The sequence below is a fragment of the Bos taurus genome, chromosome 16 (genome assembly GCF_002263795.3).
Source record: "Bos taurus isolate L1 Dominette 01449 registration number 42190680 breed Hereford chromosome 16, ARS-UCD2.0, whole genome shotgun sequence".
In the NCBI taxonomy this organism is placed as follows: Eukaryota; Metazoa; Chordata; class Mammalia; order Artiodactyla; family Bovidae; genus Bos; species Bos taurus.
In genome coordinates, this window is record NC_037343.1 from 52,026,806 (window position 1) to 52,041,029 (window position 14,224).

At 46.8% G+C, this 14,224-nt stretch overlaps 1 protein-coding gene across 1 annotated transcript in view; it reads right to left on the reverse strand.

Moving 5' to 3' along the window:
- The window catches only part of CELA2A (chymotrypsin-like elastase family, member 2A), a 16,402-nt gene extending 4,350 nt beyond the window's left edge, over positions 1–12,052 (reverse strand). Inside the window, 6 exon segments of the mRNA NM_174714.2 lie at positions 863–1,008; positions 2,489–2,625; positions 4,853–4,981; positions 6,745–6,842; positions 11,649–11,737; positions 12,004–12,052. Coding sequence (NP_777139.1) covers positions 863–1,008; positions 2,489–2,625; positions 4,853–4,981; positions 6,745–6,842; positions 11,649–11,737; positions 12,004–12,043 — 639 coding nt within the window. The 5' untranslated portion in view covers positions 12,044–12,052.
- Between the last annotated feature and the right edge of the window lie 2,172 nt (positions 12,053–14,224).

The window sequence follows — 14,224 nt, forward strand, 5'->3', positions numbered from 1 at the left end:
ATGGTAAAGAATCTGCCTGCAATGGAGGACACCTGGGTTCGATCCCTGGGTCAGGAAGATCCCCTGGAGAAGGGAATGGCAACCCATCCCAGTACTCTTGCCTGGAGAATCCCATGGACAGAGGAGCCTGGAGGGCTATAGTCCACTTGGTCACAGAGAATTGGACACAACTGAGCGACTAACACACACACCATTTCACCAAAGAGAAAAAGCAAAACCCCTCAGTCTGAGGTTGTTCAGGCAGTAAGTGAAGGAGCTGAGATGTGTCCCTGAGTTAGAAATTCATGCGCTCCACCACCACTGGGAGTTTCCTCCCACTGGGGGAGTTTCCTGGGAGCTGGTCTGCATGGGCAGAAAGTGGAGGTCTCCAGTGTGATCTGAAGGACACATGAGGCTCCTTCCTGCTCTGTGCTCATGATGCAAAGTCCACCACATAGCAAGTCTATTGGTTAAGATGGTGTGTCTAGAAAGGCTGTGTGGTAGCTACCCTGAAGCGACCATCACGAATGGGGTTAATTCAACAGATAAACTTGAAATCATCTCAGAAAGGTCTTGACTCAACAAATAGGTCCCCTTGTCTCTCTTTCTACACAGAGGAAAGAATAAGAGTGATGACAGTAATGAGAGCCCTCAATGGGACTCAAGGCAGGACTTTCCAGCAGTGAAAGGGTAGACACTATTACAAGGAGAATCTCAAAACATCTTTTCTGGAGACTGCAAGGACAAAGGTCAGGGTCTCAAACATGTGAAGCTGCTTCCTAGCACTTTTGCCAGCAGGTGTGAGGATAGAGTCTAGGACCCCGAAAGACTCTCCCCACCTTCAGCTCCATTTTGTTGGCGGGGGGTGACTTCCTGGACTCACATTGCAGCTGGAGGTCACGCCGTCTCCCCCAGCACAGATCATATTGGTCTTCACAGTGCTGCCCCACCAACTAGGTTGGGAGCATGTGGCATAGTCCACAACGAGCAGCTTGCCCTGCTGCAGGATGTCAGGAAGAGCTCCATTGCCTGCATGAGACAAGAGAGAAGGTGTTACAGGGACAAAGGGAAAAAGCAAGTAGGGGATGCCTACTGAAATTTCTGCCCAGCCCCTTTTTCTCTGGTCCCTTTTCCTTCCTTCCAGCCATAGGGTTGCCATGGAAGCAGCCAATTTGCCTACACTGTATCCTCACAGTTGATTGGCCACTGCTGATTGGTGCAGGGGTGAACACCTGACTCCAGCTAAGCCAACGAGCTGAGGTTACACAGCTAGTGGCCAACATAGCTGGGAATAAAGTCAAGCACTTGGACCCTTCCCTGGTTCTTGCTGCCTTCAGTGAAATACATTCTGCCTGGGTGTTTTCTGATAAATGAACCAGTGGCTGAATTTGTATTTCAATAAGTAAGAGATACATCTCCACTTCTCACTTCTGCTAAGTGTCCGTGGGTCCTATTTTTGCAGATAAGCCAGGCAAGAGAGTGATATCAATTTGAGTGTATGTGTGTCGACGTACCTCTGTAAAAAAAATGTCACGTATAGGTTTGTCATTATAAGAAAAAATAGTCACTTATTTGCATGGGCCTTCCTGGAATTTTCCAAACCTCTGGTGATTTCCCAAGGGGAGGGCAGGTCCTCTGCTCCTTCTTGGTGACTTACTGTCATTGGATTTCTGACCCTTAGGGCTTATGTCAAAGGGAGACCCACACGTAATCAGAGTCTGAGTGGCATGGTAAGGCGGCACATGACGAGTGAGGTTTGAGATGGGAAGGGGAGACTCTGATGAGGACCCCAGGGACCTTTGTGGAGCTGTAGAATCCTGAGGTCATGGAGTGAATGCTATTTTAGGCCCTGGCTTTGGGCCATAGGAGGGACTTCTGTGCCAGATGTCATGTAGTCATGGTGACAGTGACAACAACTAACACAGAGCACCAGGTGCCAGCCACTGGGCTAAGTGCTTCCAATGGATTATCGACAACCTTGTGATACAGAGCCTGTTATTATCCCCATTTTACAGATGAGAAAACTTCAGTGTGGAAAGGCTAAGCAATCTGCAGGTGGCCACACAGCAAATAAGTGGAGGAACTGGGATTTGAACCCAGGCATTCTGAATTCTTGTCTGTCTATGTGCATGCATGTGTGCGGGCTCAGTCACTTTAGTTGTGTCCAACTCTATGCGACCCTATGGCCTATAGCCCACCAGGCTTCTCTGTCCATAGGCCTCTCTGGCAAGAGTACTGGAGTGGCTTGCCGTGTCCTCCTCCAGGGCATCTTCGCAACCCTGGAGATGAACGCTTGTCTCCTGCATCTCGTCTCCTGCATTGCAGGTGGATTCTTGACCCACTGAGCCACCTGGGAAGGCCTTGTCTGTCTACACTATCGTTCTTCTCCAAGGCAGCAGGCACTTCTTCCAGACTCCTTGGATAATGAGTGCAGAGAAAACCCCTGACTGAACCGGGGTGACATCGCCCACCTCCCTTGGGAGCCATGGGGCTCCCAGCACCCACTTACTCTGCAGTCTTCCCCAGCCCGTGACATAGCAGACGTAGTTGTTGGGCAGGATGGTGCCGGCAGGCGGCAGGCAGCCCAGCTGGATCTTGTCAGTCAGGGGGACAGAGCTGGCCAGTTTGAGCAGGGCAATGTCGTTCCTGGGTTGGAAAAGAAGCAGAGCATAACCAGAGGGTTGACTGGTTCTGTCCCGGATATATTTCTTATTCTAGCCCCAGCTTGGATCACTGAACCCCGTCCCTGGCTGGACTGATGCTGAATCTTCCTGCCACTGGGGTTCCGAGGGATCGGGAGCAGTTATGGTTAAACCCCAAGATTGCATTTAAAAAGAAAATTTTGGCCACATTCAGCAGCGTGTGGAATCTTAGTTCCCCCTGCCAGGGATTGAACCCATGCCCCCTGCAGTGAAAGGCAGAGTCTTCACCACTGGGCCACTGGAGAAGTCCCTCCAGGACTGTATTTTGTCCCTGGTGGAGCTTGAAGCCCTAAATTCCTAAAGGCCTTTCAGGGGACTGTTTAAAACAGAGAGGGCAAGTAGGTCTGTCTTGCAAAGTCCACTCTGATGGATTAGTTGTGGTTGCCTGGCAGACTGTGTTGACAAGGACTCTGAGATTCTTTCCAGGATCAGCAAGGGAATAAATCCATGATTGCTTGGTGATGTCATGCTGGCCTTGTACTTCCTGTGTTTGGTTTAGAAAATAGCAGATGTTCAGACCAAAAGGACTTTTTGCCTTTATTCTTCACTCTCTCTTCCACCTTGAGCTCTGCTGTCAGATTTATCCCTGAGTTTCACGTCCTTGTCTAGGAAACCTTTAGCGATTGGCCAATCACATTTTCCACGATGGCTGCAATGAGATTTCCCACCTATTGGTGCTTGTTGCAATGTGATGTTGACACTTTGTCCATTGAGAGTTGGGGGTCTCAGTTTCTTCCCCCTGGTTGGGGATGGGGGGCCTGTGATGTTTAGGAAGTGACACCATTTGACTTCTGAGACTAAGTCATGACAAGAGATGAAACTTCTGTATGATCTTTCAAGACTTCTTTTCTTAGATCCTAAGCTCTGTGCCATGAAGAAGCCAAGGCCACATGGAGAGGCCATATGTAGCTAAAAATCTCTCTCCACTCTCTGCCCAGCCATCTCCTTCCCATCTCTTAAAGCTTCTCTGGACACATTCCATGTCGTTTTATGGCTTTCCAATGTCTTGTCGGTGTGTGTTTCATCTAGTTGACTAGTCCCTTTGGGGGCAGAGACTAATGGCTCATGGACTCCTTGCATCCTTTGTGAGCCATCGTCAGTGCTGGACCACAGCAGGCTGCCCAGATGAAAGAGCACAGAGAGTTATGGCCACATGGCATCCTCTGCTCTCTCCTGGGCTGTGATGCAGAGTCATCAGAAGATTTGGTGAGTGAGCTCTCTGGGCAGCCATTCAAGAGTGGCATCTTGGGCTGCAGAAGAGGCCTGTGTGTGGTTAAATTATGCAAATTTGAAGAGATGGCTGGGGTACTTCTTTCTAAAGGCCCTTCTGGAACTGCAGACGTGCTCTTGGGATGGAAGAGGATGATGGATACTTCCTGCTTCTGATGGGGAAGCAGGAAAAGGGAAGATGACTTTCTGTCCCTGGTAAGGAGATGCCAACAATGCCACATGGTCGTTATTCATATCTAAGCCAGCAGGCTCCTTAACCAACCCCCGCACTGCCTCACAGCCACACTTCCGGCCATGGGCTCCCTGAGAGCTGCTGCAGTGACCTGTGCATCTCTGTGCGTCCAGCACCCTGTGTGGTGTGTGGAACATGGGTGGGGGGATGGTCACCAAAGGCTCAGGGTGAGCATGGGGTGGCATGTGTTTGTCCAAGGAGTTGGGAAGTAGAGTTTCCCTGCTGGTCGGGGAACCATCACTAGGGTTTTGCAGAGCTCTGAACCCTTGGCTAGCTTCCTGTGTCTGTTACCGAGGCTGCTTTGCAGGGTATCAGGGAGTCTTTGTTTTTAAAAGATCTTGCTGGGAGGAGGTACAGGGTGGAGGAAGGCAGGAAGGACCATGTCCCACTCTGCTCATGGACTCCACTCCCAGTTGTGGGGCCTGTAGACCCATCTCTGTGTCCTCAGGGTTTGGCACAGAATAAATCCACGGTCAGTGAGTGCCTGGGTGGACTGGAACGCTGTAGACTTAACTGGCAGGAGATCTAGGTTCCCCCTGCCACCCCAGTCACATGCCAGTGCAGGCCTCTTTGGGGCTGAGAACCTCTCCCCCCTCCCTACAGAAGGAGCAAAGGATGGGACAGCACCCACTGCTTTCTGTGAGATCGCCCACCCCCAGTCTGTGTCCCTGCCAACCCACCCCCCAAAGTGCACCCAGACAGAACGCACCCTTGGGCGAGCTGGTTGGAGTTCCACTTCTCGTGTATCACGGACTTGGAGACTGCGATGGTCAGTGAGCCAGACTCAACGGTGGAGAGACTCTGCCGGCCCACCACCACTCGGTAGGTCCTGGAGGAGCTGGGGGAGAGGGGGCCGGGCAGGGAAGGTGAGCTCTGGGCTGTCCTTTCCTCTCTCTGAGCCCTATGGGCTGGGACACCCCAATGAATGTACCGGTTAGAGACCAAGCTCTGGACAGTGCTGGGCGACCTGAGCCAGCTCCTGCTCCAAGAGCCACTAGTTGGCACTGGGAATTTTTCTTTCCTTGGGGCAATCGGTTAGTTACGACGTAACATAATAACTACAACAAAACAGTAATTACAACTACCTTATACCAACTGTAAACTATAATATAAAATAAAAGTTATAATAATATAAGCTCTATATTACTATAGGGGAAGTGAGATGGATACAGATAACCGCAGTCATTTAACTTAAAGGGCATTTTTTTTATTTTACTTTTTAAATTTTATTATTTTTTTGGCCACAACTATATGGCATGCAGAACTTCCTAACCAGGGATGGAACCTGTGCCCCCTGCAGTGAAGCACGGGGTCTTAACTACTGGACCACTAGGGAAGTTCCCAAGGCCATTTTTTTTAGTTTAACTCCTCATTTCCTGTTTTTAAATGGGGAACCCTGCGGCTTGCACCCGAGGGTGCGTGCTCAGTCGCTCAGTTGTGTCTGACTCTTTGTGACCCCATGGACTGTAGCCCGCCAGGTTCCTCTGTCCACGGGATTCTCCAGGCAAGAATATTGCAGTAGGTTGCCATTTCCTTCCCCAGGGGATCTTCTTGACTCAAGAATCAAACCTGCGTCTCCTGCTTTGGCAGGCGGATTCTTCACCCTTGAACCACCTAGGAAGCTAGCCTGAGGCTTAGGAAGGACTAACTGGTCCAAAGTCTTACTCTCCAGCTCGTTAGTGACAACTCGGAGCTAGAAACAGGACTGCTGAATCCCAGACCTCTGTGATTTCCCCCACCACCTCATAGAACTTGTGAATAAGGTAGAGAGAAGGGGCCACCCCTGACAACGAGAGTGTCCCACTGGCCCAGTGGAAACTCCAGTGAGCGCCAGCCTGTGTAAGCTAAGCAGAGGCTGGAGGGAAGGAAGAGGACAGGTGAACAATGGATGTCCCAGAGCCTTTCCTTTCCCCGTGGGCCTTTATAATGGTGCTAGTTTCACTTTTATTGAGCGCTTACTCTGTGCTGGCCCGTTTAATGCATCATCTCGTTGAATCCACACTGAATACCCATGGATGCTTCCCCAGTGGCTTAGTGGTAAAGAATCTGCCTGCCAATGCAGGAGACACGGATTCGATTCCTGGTCGGGAAGATCCCCTGGAGAAGGAAATGGTAACCCACTCCAGTATTCGTGCCTAGAAAATCCCATGGAAAGAGGAGCCTGGCAGGCTATAGTCCATGGGGTCGCAAAGAATCAGACACGACTGAGCGTCCCAACTACAACTACTGCAAACACCGCTATCTGCTTTTTTGCGGGTGATGGTATTGAGATGAAGAAGTCATTCAAGTAGCTCAAGTGAACCCAGTTCCAGATCCAGAGGCCGTATCTAGTTTGCCCCAAAAGGGCAGAAAATGGGCCTCTCCCTCCCCATAGTCCCCCTCAGTGCCCTGCACAGGACGGTCAATCCATATACATATATGGGTCTATCACCTGACCAACAGACTGAACTGTAGATCGAAGAGAGTGTATTTCTTGGCCAAGGAAGTGGTTATGAGCGATGCTCCTTTGTATGGGGTGGTTTCGGCCATCTGGGCTCTAACTGAGAGATGAGTGCTGGCTAGTAGGGTGAGCGGGCGGGGAGACGGGGGAATAGCAATTACCTGATGCAGTGGGCTGCTGTCAGGACCCAATTTTGTTCTATCAGAGACCCTCCGCAGGTGTGACGCCACTGGCCACTGGAGCTGTACTGCAGGGAGACCTGGGAAGAGGCACAGGTGATCCCATAGCTGAAAGGGCTGGACCCTCTGCTCTGCAGCATCCCAGCCCCGGGAGTGGGGCCACGGGAAGTTGAGCAAGCAAGACACTCGCCTCAGGTGCAAAATCTAAGGGGGCACGAAGAAATGCTAATCCAGCTACATAACATTGTAATAATCTTTAGAAAATTAACACACAAAAAATCTATGATGCACAAAATGTCAAAAATGTAAATAAAAACTCTATTAAGAAGTAATTAGTTAAAAAATTTTTTTTTGGCTGTGCTGCAAGGCATGTAGGATCTTTGTTCCCCAACCAGGGATGGAAGCCACGCCCCTTGCATTGGAAGTGGGGAGTCTTAACCACTGGACTGCTAGCGAAGTCCAAGAAGTAATTGTTTTGAGCATCTTTCTGTAGCTCGACTTGTTGGGATTTTTCCTTTCTTGGGAGCTATTTCTTCAGGACATATTCCTCCAATTTAATATGTGTAAAGCAAAATTTTTATCCCTTCTGCCCACTCCGCGAATCCGTGCTTTCCTTAAATTTTCTTGTCTTGGTAAATGGCAAACCAGCTGTACCTGCTGTTCAGGCCAAAACTCTTGGCAGTGACTTTGACGCTTCTCTTTCTCTCATATGCCTCATTTGAACCCACCAGCAAATCCCACCAGCTCTACTTCCAGAATATGTGGACAGAACGCCTCCCTCCTACCACCTCAATTGCTGGTCCTCATCATCTTCACATCTCACCTGGATTATTATTGCAGCTTCCTATGTTTGTCCCTGATCTCAGTCTGGCCCCTTCCTCACCCCATTTCTCAACACAGTGGGCAGAATGATCCTTTTAAAATGTGAGCTTAATTATGCTTCTCCTCTGCTCTGACCTGCCAGTGGCTTCCGCTCTCATACGATGTAGACCCCAAACTGTACAATGCCCTACAAGGTTCTACATGACCACCCTCACCTTCAGGCTCTCACTCCCCTTTCTGCTCCAGTCACACTGACCTCTGCGAGGCTCTGGAAACATAACAAGCCCATTTCTGCCTCAGAGCCTTTGCGTTTGCTATTCCTTCTGCCTGAACTATTCTTCTCTAAAGTATTAGCATAGCTTTCTCCTTCACTTCCTGCAGGTCTGTGTTCAAGGTTACCTTCCCTGTGAGGTTCTCTGTGACCACCTCATCTAAGGGTATGCACACTCATGTCCACACAAGTGTACATGCATATCCTTACACACCCATGCACACATATGGACGCACACAGCTCTTTCCTCTTGTCCTGTTTTATTCTTCATCATAGTGTCTATCATCACCTGATGTTATGAATTTGCGCATTCAATGGCTGATAGCCTCATTCTCCCACTTTAATATAAGCTCTGTGAATTTTCTTTCCACTGCTGTATTCCAGGTGCCTAGAACAGTTCCTGTCTCATAGTGGGTCCTTAATAAATTGAACAAGTGAGTTAATCAGAAAGTGAGTGAATGAATGAAAATGGACTCAGCAGGGCAAGTGTCTGGTCTCTTTTGCCGAACTTGTTGCCTATTGCTCTTCAGTTTTTCCTTGAAGACTAAATCCACTCATAGGAATATGAAAATACTTAAGTGTACTTTACCCCTGATGACTCCTCAACCTTTTTTTTTTTTAAAGAAAAACTTGTTTCCACTTAGATTTGATAGGTGTGGACTGGAACTTGAAGGGGGTTGCATTTGGCACCATTTGGGTCTCTGTGGAAGCTGTCCCAGCTCCTTCCCCTTGAAGTCCCTGCCAAGGCCAAGTAGAAAGGAGGGAGGTGACAGCAGAGCATGGCCTGCTCTGACCACGGTTCCTGTGGAGGGAAAGCAGGAGTGATGCTGCTTTTCTCCAAATATCATTTCTGATTATCCCCATGACATCTTCTTGTTTGCCTCACATTAAGGGGACTTAGATTAACTGACTTTTTAAAAACAGTGCTTAAAACTAGACAAAATTACAAAGATACCTAAAAGGATGCCCCACCCCAAAATCTCCAAATAGGCTGAAATCATCCTACCAATGTGAAAATTTGAAGTAATGTGTAAACATATAATTTGTGGGCAGCAAAGTGTGGCCACAAGAGCAAAGGTTAAGCCAAATTTGACTCTGTACTTTCCCCCAGGCTCGCTGGGTCACTCAGGGCAATTATATACTTTTTCTGAGCCCCAGTTACCTTGTCTCGGAAATGGGGATTATAATGCTTGTCTGGGGCTCCTGGGATGATTAATAATCATAATAGCTAACACTTCAAATGTCTAATAATTTGAACATTTACCATATACCAGGCACTGTTCTGAGCTCAGAGTGTAAGTAAGCTCACATCACAGTCACAGTGATCTCATGAAGCACTATTATTATCCCCACTTTACAGATGAATAAACTAAGGCAGTGAATAGAAACTTGTACAACATGGTCCACATCATGAGCGGTGCCATATATTTTTCATATTACTCACTGAGAAAGGTAAATTGAGTTGCTGTGCTTGTACAGCTAGTATGTGGCATAGCATGAATAGTCTGACTCCAGAATCTATGTGGAACTTTACACATCTTTACACATCCTACTTTATTATTATCTTTTTCTTTTTTTTGGCTATGCCCTGCAGCATGTGGGATCTTCGTTCCCTCACCAGAGATAGAATGCACGCCCCCTACAGTGGAGATGAGGAGTTTTAAACACTGGGCCACCAGTGAAGTCCTACACACCCTACTTTAATTTTAAATCATCTAGCGCTCTATTTTCCAGTGTCTAGTGGATTGTGACCTAGAATCATAATCTTGAGATGAGTGTGGAACAGAAGAGACCTCTCAGCCAATGCAGAGCAAATTATATTTGTTTAAATTTTTGATATTTTTTTCATTATGATAAAGTTTGATTTTTAAAAAACATTGCATTAAAAATTCATTTTGGTTACTGAGTTTTGTGGCACTTCCTTAACTTTTGCCCCTAAAGTGAGTGCCTCGTTTGCCTCACCCTGGTCCCCACCCTGCTTGACCTGCCCACCCATCCTGATTAAAAAAATCTCCTAGGGAAGCAGAAGCAGGAAGTGTAGTGAGACCCTTCTAAGACTAGCATCAATTGGTTCCCAAGGCAAGGATACCTTTGTATCAGCAAGTGGTACAGAGGTGAGCAAATGGTCCAGAGGGTGAGGAGATATTTTGGTAGGCAGCATTGACTGATTCTCAGCACAAGGGTGGCCTCTACTTAAGGGGGAGGTATAGGGCCCCAGGGCCCCTCTTCTAACTTTCCAGAAAAAAATATATTGTGGGAGTGTGAGAAAAGTAGAAGAACTGGCAAAAGTACACAGAGCTAAGTATTGGGTTGGCTAAAAAATTCGTTTGGGTTTTCTTTTGGTAACATCTTATAGAAAAATCTGAATGAATTTTGTGGCCAATCCAATACATAAATTATGAATTGTCTGTCACTATCTATGACTGAAGCTCTCCTAATTGAAAGGAAGATGAATGAATGTTGCATTCCCTCCATGAAACCTACTGATGGCTGCATGGGGCACTCTGAGCACTCACTTACATTGTAAACTCACCCCACTCAACCCTTCTGCTCCCAAACCTGCATATGCCAGTTGTACTCATATTGTAATTATGTGTATTAATTAAATATGTAACCAATGAAATATGAGTTCTAAAAGATGGTTGTGGTTTACATGGAAACTAACGTAAGTGCTTGGAAGAGACCAGATAACCATGCCTTTTAAAAAATTGCTGTGAATTAGGCATGGATGAAAAAACTGAAAAATGGAGAAAAAAAGGTCATCACAATCTGGAAGGACTGTCAGATTGCTTCTTGAGTATCTCATAGTCAGTTACTCTACTTTAAAGAAATGGAATTACAGATGATATATTGTAGGGATGATTTATATAAGATAGATTGGTGACTAACTGTGTATTTACAAGTTTTCAATTAAAATAAATGTTTAAAGGATATGTGTGATTTCTAATAATTTATCTATAACCAATCTTTTGATTCATTGTTTAGTTGCTAACTCATATCTGACTCTTTGCAACCCCATGGACTGTAGCCCCACCAGGATCCTCTGTCCATGGGATTTCCCAGGCAAGAATACTGGAGTGGGTTGCCATTTCCTTCTCTGGAGCATCTTCTTGACCCAGGGATTGAACCCAGGTCTCCTGCATTGGTGGGTGTGTTCTTTATCACTGAGCCTATTACTCAATCCCAATCATGTCAGATAAGAGAGATTTTACTATATTTTTTTATGTCAGTATAAGCCTCACATATTTCTTTCATGAGTCCTACCACTAACAGGTCCTAGTAATTTGTGCCTGTGCCCCACCCAGCATTTGTAGTCACCTTATTGTTAGAATTATTTCAAGGTAAGAAGGCATTTACTTTATTGGTAATACTGATTTGCCTGTAGTCAAGAGTTAATTTGCATAAAATAGCACTGATTGGTTCCTGAAAGCAAGGAATATTTGCATAGAGAGTGATGAATGGATCATCAGATAACAGTATATTTGTAAGCAAGCATCTGATTGGCTAACAGAAAGAATGTATTTGTGAATTTGTGTGGATGGGTTGTGGGCTAGGGCAGATCTTTATCCGCGTTAGAGAAGGCCCCTCTCCTTCCACCCCCAAAGTGGACCAAGGGCACAGAAATGTATTTTTTATTGTTGAATTCCCCCATCTGCCCTTTGAGTCTCCACCAATCCTCATTTTTGCCAGTGCAATAGACCCTGTGGTGATGTTATGTATCTAACATCATAACATGTTATGATGTTACGTATGTAAGGACAGGGAGGCAAGAAGTAGAGTATAGGGGACTCACCTGCCAGGGCCAGCTGTTGGGCCTTGCATCTTCACCTCCAACCACTCTGGACAGTTGTGGTGGGTAAGTGGGGACTCCACAGCTGAGAGCTGTAGAAAGAGGAAGGGTTGTAAACCCAGGAGGCAGTGGCCCAAACAATTTACCCCACACTTCCTGAATTCCCAACCCCCAAATAGAGAATCCCTGTTCTGGAAGGATCCTTACAGGTTGTAGAGTCCTACACTTTGTTGCACTTTTCTTAAATTTCACTCCAACTTTCTTAACAACCACACGATTGAGCCCCGTGGGTGCAGGGAGGTCCCATCCCCAGTTCCACCAGGAGGCTGGAAAAGTGCCTCTGGGCAATAGGGCTTACCTCCAGCCACCAACGTAGACAGCAGTAAGGCCCTGATCATGGTGTGTCCGTAAGGAGTCCTGTGTGGCCCTGGCTAAGGCCCTGGTTTTATGAGTGGGCTTATCGGACAGAGATATACTAGGAAAATTCAAGATGGGGATTTTCTCAAAGCCCAATGGAAAAATGGCATGTGTCCAATATTCTTTTTCCATTTTCCCTAATTGACACCCTGGAAATACTTGGAAAAAGATGGCAAATGTGAATGTTGAAATATGGGCTCTATCTGCTTTCAACAGATTAAGTTATATGTTATGAGAAGAAGAAAAATTTTGGCCCTTGGAGTTGTGTTTTCAAAGAAAACATTAGGTTACATGCTGAACAAACAGTTCTAGGCCAGTGATTCTCAATGGTGCTGGTATTATCCACCAAGGGGACATTTGGCAATGTCCAGAGACATTTTTGGTTGTCACGGCTGGGAGTGGGGTACTGTTGGCATCTAGTAGGTAGAGTCTAGAGATGTTGCTAAATATCCCACAAAGGCACAGGACAGCCTGTTACAACGAGGAACGATTCCCCCTCAATTGTCAGTGGCACCGAGGTTGAGGAAGCCTGTTCTAGGCCATACCTTGGCTTGCTGGGTGGCCTAGGATAAACCACAGAAGTCTCAAGGCCTGGAGCCTGCCCGTCTATGAAACAAGGGGAGAAATGCGTGCCCAGTCTGTTTTGCAATGATGTGGTGAGGATTTGAAAAATGTGCTTACATGGGAGAAGCACAAACTAGACCTGAACAGGTGGGGTTGGGCAGCCCCAGAATGGGCAGCTGCAGAGGGCTTTATTGAGATGGCTCAAGAGTATTTATCATCTCCTCCTAGGACCACAGCAGTTTGTACTTCTCCAGTAACTTCCAAATGAGGTCAAAGCAGGAACTTCTTAGAAAAGGAGGCTGACACTCACCCAACACACATATCAGATGCACTCACATGTCTTACCTAACTTAAGTCTTATGAAATCTAGCAAAAGGTCCCATATTTCAAATGAAGAAGCTGAGGTTCAGAGAGGTAAAGTGAACTTGCTCAAGAGCACGTAGCTTCTAAAGTGGCACAAGGGGGATTCCAACATAGGCTGGTCTGATTTCCAAGCTCCTTTACTTGAGGATGCTGAAGGTGGCATTTCAAATGTCCTCCTAGCACTGCAATAAGCCCCTGTGTTTGATGGGTAGCAGGGTGCATGGGTGGAAAAAAGGAGTGAGGGCTCCTGATGGACGTTCTTGCTCTGCCTTAAAACTTCATTCTCCTCGCTTATGGTCAGAGCACAGTTCTAGGAAGGCCAGGCTCTGGTGAGACAGACCTGCCCTGTGACCACAGATTCTACCTTTTGCCCAGCCAGAAAAGCAGAGCAGAGAGTGGACTTGACTTGAACTGTTAAGACCTGAGTTCAAGTCCTCATTGAGTCAGAACTGAGTGTTATAGTTTGGACAGACAAGTCATTGGGCCTGAGTTTCCTAAATAACAATCCCGGCCTGGATTACAGGATTGTCATATGGATGAGAAAAAATTTTAATTGGCCAAGAATCATGAGGAGGGTGAGGGAGCCTGGGGTGTAGAATCCCATTGCACTAGATGTCAGAATACCTGGGTTCTAGTCCCAACTCCATCCCTAACTTCTTTAACAGTTTGGGCTCTTGTTTGTAGTCTAGCAGTCACTACAACAACAAACTATTTCTGAAGTTTCCTATTTTATCTTGAATTAATGTGAATATGCCATTCTGTTCCATGTATCTGTGTTTATTTTACTATAAAAATAAGATTTTCCTGTAGGAGGTCACTGAACAAATACTGGTTTGTTTGGCACATGCCATGGGCTTGCTGTGTGACCTTGGGCAAGTCACACAGGTCCTCTGGCTTGGGGCTATTTATGAATGAAACACAGAGAAGGACATATGCCCAGCCTATTTCATCACATTTATGGGAGGGTTTGGAAGTGACAAAAATCATCATCTAATAGGCTTAAGCCAAAGAATCATTCACTGGGACACGAGGTGGAAAAGCCCAGGAGCAGGGCTCATTTCAGGCACGGCTGGATCCAGGGCTCTGGTGATGTCCCCAGCACTCAGGTTATCTCTATCTTTTGTCTCTGCTTTTCACTGTGAGAGTCCACTCTCAGGCTCCATTACATGGCCTGTAGGAGCTCCGGGTTGTCCTATGGGGACAAGCGGGTTACAGAATCTCTGGTCCAGGGTTTC